The 5925-nt window shown below is 39.9% G+C and overlaps 1 protein-coding gene across 1 annotated transcript; it reads right to left on the minus strand.

The window, feature by feature from the left end:
- Positions 1–2836: 2836 nt before the first annotated feature.
- Positions 2837–5534, minus strand: LOC108570400. The gene is made up of 3 exons (XM_017932261.1): positions 5304–5534; positions 3967–4281; positions 2837–3238 (listed from the first exon to the last, which is right to left on the minus strand). Exons 1-3 carry the CDS (start codon positions 5532–5534, stop codon positions 2837–2839), a joined length of 948 nt encoding a protein of 315 aa, XP_017787750.1.
- Positions 5535–5925: the final 391 nt, after the last annotated feature.

The following is a 5925-nucleotide window of genomic DNA, read 5'->3' on the forward strand; positions in this document are numbered from 1 at the left end:
TGATCGGGTTCAATGATCCGATCACAAGGATCTGTACGTATGCGGACAGTTGCAGGCAAACTTTAAAGAAACTTACAAATAGAAATTAACTGCGTTACGCGTTGTCACTATTCGACTTTGTATAATTTCATTGTACTATTGGGCTCTTTTTTTTTTTGCCCGTTTGAATGAATAAATAAATAAATTTATCGGCGAGGAATACACTTGGCTTTTAAGAAGTCCGAAGGGTTTAAATCGGGGGATCGAGGGGGAAGCAAGCGATGGACGCAAGTAAGTCGGCCATGATGCTAGCAAACAAAAATGTTTATATCTCAGAAACGGTTGACATTTCGACCTATGTTTACTAAGGCTTTTCTACTCAATACAGAGTGTTTTTTTTTGAACACCCTGTATAATTGACGTAAATCTACAAATCGTATATTTTAAATTTTTCACAGCAAGCTCAGATAAAAGAAAGGTGTAAACAATGATCTTACAATTTTCTCCGCGATTCCCACAAATTACAATTTTTTCAACATTCTTTGAATCCTTCTAACTTGTAAAAAAAAAACTCAAATCGTTTGGTTCAATTTAAAAAAAAGTTGTACCGTTCTAAAAGTGTCCCGAAATTAATGACCGTAACTGTGTTTCTTCACACTCCGTAGGCAAATCGGATTGTTTCTGTCCAAGTCTAATTTTTTTACAGTTTTAAGCTTTCGAAAAGTCTGAAAAAATTCTGGGGTACTTATTAAAGCCTCTACTACATTACGTTTGCCTACGGAGCGTTAAGGAGTAATGCAAACCTAACCTAACCTAACTTAACCTTGAATTATGGTGTACTTTACATCGATCCGAAATTATTATTTAAATCGATAGATTTCGAGGGAACTTTTCTCACCAGGAATTTCTTTCCGAGAAACGACGATTAAATGTTACATGACAAAGGCGACTGCGTCGATTCGTCGTTGCTCGTCGCACTACGAAATTTCATCACCTTTCGAAACAACCAAAGTATCGTTTCTTTGATCAGCATGATCATGGCAACGACAGCTTTATAAAGCGCGTAATGTAGTACAGCATTTAAAAACGTGATACCGATGTGCGCTACTACAGATTCAGTTGTCAGCCTTAAATCGTTCATTCTGCAATTTTCGATCGCTAGAGAAAAATCCAGTTACATCGAATTGTTCCGCCGAATCCCGAAAATTTTCTGTAAAATCCGCTGTAGGCGGATTTTTATCCGAATTCGTTCATTTTCCAACGATGAAACTTGAGAACTTCACACGTTTCTTAATTCCTCTTGGAATAATTTCACGCCGCAGAAATGTTCCAACGTCGCTCTGTTCATAGTATGTATAATAATAATCATATATAGTGTTACACGCGTAACAGACGTCGCTTGGGTTGTTCGGCCGTACCGACGAGCCGAACAATACATCGGTATTCCCGATAGACCAGCACGTTCTAAAAAGCGAGGTCTTAGCCGGCACGAAAATTACTTTACTACACCCAAAAATTCCAAGGCTCTCACACCTGAACACCACGTGCCCTAAGATAATAAAACAGACCTTCGACATCACCGAGCAATATAACAAATGTAAGAACAAATTCCCCACTTTCGCACCACCACCAGACACACCCCAAACACACCGAAAAAACCAATCACCACCTACGGCAGCTTCACACCACCAATCACAACACGCACGTAGTTTATAAAATAGCGAACACCACACGACACGATATACAATTTTCCTACAAGCTCAGACATTTCGCGCTCTGTACACGTTTTCAAATACACAGTTTAACCCTTTGCGCTCCAAGCACTTCTCGATAAGATTAATAGCGAAACTTCTAAAAATCCGAAGTTTTGTTTTGAAAAATAGAAACGAAAGGATTTTTAATCAACGCTTATAAATTTACTTATTTCTATTTCTTATTTTAATTTGCATTATTTTCATAATGTAAAAATACCGGAATTTTACATATTAAAGTTCTCCATGTCGCCATAACAGCACCATTGGAGTGCAAAGGGTTAATAGCAAGTTGTGCGTTAACTATCAATCTACCGTGCACTACCTGAGTCCCCTATCCCGAGTAGATTCCTTAGATGATCTGACTCAAAAAGAGGGACAATTAACCCTTCCGACCCGACATCGGTACCGCGTACCGACTCACCAGCCGTCGTATGCGGCCGACTTCGGTACCGCGTACCGACTCTGAGAATGTGTCACCGCTTTCCTTTCTTAATTATTCAGTGTGGTATATTAAAATCACAATATTGTCAAAGTCTCAAATACTTTATAAACAATTCGATATGTTTAGGGCTGAATTTCAAGTTGGCCGTCGTGAACGGACTATTAAATTTCACGTCGTCCGTAGGAAGCGAAGTACTGCAACCGCCGTTGGGTCGGGAGGGTTAACATTTCGCGACCAGCCTATTGCGAAACGTAACAATAGGAACCGAGGGAAAATTTGGCATTAAAATCTGCAGATTTTAGAGGAAGAGAAAGAAGTAAGAGTATTTCGGTCAAAACGGCTCTGAAGTTTATAATAAAGCCTCGAACAACTTTTCATGGTAATACTATATTAATGTACTTCGGATCCAACGACGGAAAAATACCGAGGGACCCAACGGGAATCGAACCCGGGACCTTCGGCTTGGCAAGCCGAGGGTTTGCTCACTACGCCAACAGCTCCCTCTGCATTTTCCCTCGTCGGTTCCGTATTTGGGCATGGAGGCCAAGATATTACACAATTTACGTGGATAATGAAAGCACATGATCGGGGACAATTTATATTTTCGTGAATTGCACACAAATACAAGTAACTTTAGGTAAAAAGAATAGATTTCTCTGTTTTAAACGGAAGTTGCCGAGGTATCGCTGAATTTTCGACAGGGAGAGGTTGGTCTCGAGATAGGCTCGGAAATTTCCCGTTCCTCCGTGTCGTTTCTCTTCTCGTTCTCCGTCTCGAACCCTTGATCACCGGCGGGCGGGATTTTCGGGCACATCCGCGGATCCAAGGAGAGCCGTTTCTTCATCTTCGCGCGGTACTTATCCTTGCGCTGCTCTAACGACGAAAGCAAGTGTTCCTGGGGAATCGTCGAAGCCAACTTCAGAAAAATCTCGTCCTGAGATTGGCTGCAATTCCTCCTTTGAACGCGGCCCTTTGCCGTCGTGAAAATTGGCCTCGTCGTCTCTTGAATACACCCACAATCCAGACGTGTGATTGTCGTCATTGTGCCGCACGGTTCTAGATTCTTGTCGAGTTAACGTTGATTCGCGTTAATATTTTAACCCTTGGAGAGCGGACGGTGTGATAGTCGCACGCATGGCGGATGCCGGGTCAAATATGACCCGAGGCTAACATTTTCTTCGTACGCAAGCGAAACTACTTTCTTTTTTTTTTATTTTATTTTATTTTACTGGGTACTGTTTGAAATTGTGTAAATATGTTATGAATAAAGTGAGAAATATATTTATGATGTAAGGAGAGGAGAGTTGTAATTTTGTTTTGGACATTTAAAGATTGGGTCACTGGTGACCCGGCATTCGCTGTTCGAAGGGTAATGTATAGTCGGTGGAACCAGTATGGTGGTCTAGGTCGTATATTTCATATTTCGAGATTTTTAGATTTTTCAATATTTTGTTTATCAACTCTACTCAATCCGATTCAATTTCGAACTATTTTGCGAGAATGGTTGCACAAAATTAGCGATAAATTGAATTTTTTTAGATTTTTGAATTGGACCACTTTCGTCTTTTAGATTTTTACACTTCTTATTACCCTTTTTGATATTTTCACTATCAACTCCGTTCAACGGTTCAATTTTCAACTATTTTGCAAGAATAATTGCACAAAATTAGCGATAAATAGAATTTTCTTAGATTTTTCACTTATAAACATCGACAGAATTATCGATATGAATTCTGATCGAATAAATATTCCATATGAAAAAAATGCTTTATTCTCCAACACTCTGGCTACCTTTTTTACTCGATCCTCCGGTTGGAAACTGGAAGTTTGCAGTCTTCCATTGGGCCTGAACGAGGGCGAAGCAACTTTCGGGCCGAAATAATATTCACCGATCAATCGTTTGATCTCTTGAGTGTAGTATCTTTCGGTCATGTCCCGTTTCATTTGCAGCTCTTTCAGTTTTTCCAATCTTCGCATCGCCGTTACTGCCTCTGGAACGTTGTAGCTCGGATGACCGTTGAATCGTTGATACTTCTCGCGAAGAGCTGCGTTATTGTGCTTCGGGACGACTTTTACGTAGACCGACTCATCTGGATAACTGCGAATCTAAGAGACGAGAGATATTCAATTTAACGAAACCATAATTCGACGTAGGCTAATTGCTATCGAGTAGTTTAATATGAAATAATTACTCGAGCGTTGAAAAATTCTGAAAATTACTAAATTACTGTCTAAATTAAAATTAAAATTACTAATTACTAATTATTAAAAATCATAAATCACTGTCTAAATTAAAATTGAAATTACTAATTACTAAAAATTCTAAATTACTGGCGATGTACACTTCCGTTATGTGGTTCTTCTCTGAAAAAATTGAAACTTTTCGTTTAGTAGTTACCTAGGAAAAAAATTCCCAAACTTCACCTATTTTTAAACGTCTCAGGGTGGTGCACCCCCTTAGACGATACAACACTTTCTATACGAACATAACAAGTGTCGCAATACTTACGAACGGCAGTGTCTACAGGGTGTTCAACGTAACGGTCGTCACAATTTTTCGGGCACATCTGATAATTGTTGAAGGAATGTACCGATATTGTCACTGACTTCCTCTCAATGTCACCTACAATACTTCGTAGAAAAATTTATACAGTGTAATTTAAAAAAACGAATATGACCCCGATTTTTTGGGGAAGAAATAGTATCTTTCCAATTTTTTCCAGAAAAAAATAGCATCTTCCCAATTTTTAGTTTTACAATCTATCGACGATCGAGCACCGATGATTTTTTATTTCAAGCATTCTCTTTCTCACGCTACCGGAAGTGACTGAAAAATCGTGGCGACAGTCACGCCGAACACCCTGTACACGTAACACTCCACATCGCACGATCTAACAGAATCTTTCCACGTTCCGTCGCAGGTAGATAGAATAGATTCGTAGAAGGTTAATTTTACGTTTAATTTCTAGGGAACATTAATGCGCAGCGGTTTGAAACGCCGTTTACAAACAAAAGGGAATACCACTTGCCTGTACATTTCCAAAAATTTCATTTTTAGACACTTACGATGTACATCACGTTTCTACGTCATCGTACACCTTGCACACAAGCACAATGCTAAAATAAACGCTGTTCAATCGTACGTTATTCTTATTAACGTCCGTTTCATCAATCTCGACGACACTTTCCTCGGAAGATCTCCCTCCTGGAAGTCTGACTTCGCGGCGCTCGTTGGCGCACTCCTCTCGAAAACCGTTCGCGTGAACGTGTCGCGAGGAATTCGGGTACGTGGTCCAGTTGTTTCCAGAAGCAGCGGCAGCAGCAGCCGCGTGGGTCGACACTTTTCGACGATTGTCCATCGTTCTTGTTGGCCACCTTTACAATTCGAGAACCGTTAAACGTCACGTTTCTCTCTCTCTCTCTCTTTGTGATGTACGGGAGTAAAATTGGTCTAGGTTAAGAGGGATTACTCGTCGGGTAGTTTGCCACGAACGCGACTCGTAGGCAAAGCTGTCATTTTAATTTATTCCACGAAACACGTTGCCGATGGGTGCATAGCGTTCTCTGCATTATTACGCAAAATTTCATGCGCGCTATATCGCAACTTCTAGTTTTACGTAATTTGTCTGTCTTCCATGCTGCGAACGGTACCACTGAGTTTCTCGAACAACTTCAAGGTTTTCGATTTCGGATTCGAGTTTTACTTTAATCTTATTATTTTTTGTTTTTTTTTTCTTTTTTTTTTTTTTT

Source organism: Habropoda laboriosa, unplaced genomic scaffold (genome assembly GCF_001263275.1).
Source record: "Habropoda laboriosa isolate 0110345459 unplaced genomic scaffold, ASM126327v1 scaffold77, whole genome shotgun sequence".
In the NCBI taxonomy this organism is placed as follows: Eukaryota; Metazoa; Arthropoda; class Insecta; order Hymenoptera; family Apidae; genus Habropoda; species Habropoda laboriosa.

What these genes read in the sequence shown, in the direction of transcription:
- LOC108570400 (XM_017932261.1), bottom strand. Translation starts at nt 5,534, where the DNA reads ATGGACAATCGTCGAAAAGTGTCGACCCACGCGGCTGCTGCTGCCGCT. An exon ending in ATAACGTACGATTGAACAGC is followed by an intron (nt 4,282 to 5,303) that starts GTTTATTTTAGC and finishes CTCGTCTCTTAG; the next exon opens with ATTCGCAGTTATCCAGATGA. An exon ending in CGGAGGATCGAGTAAAAAAG is followed by an intron (nt 3,239 to 3,966) that starts GTAGCCAGAGTG and finishes TAACTCGACAAG; the next exon opens with AATCTAGAACCGTGCGGCAC.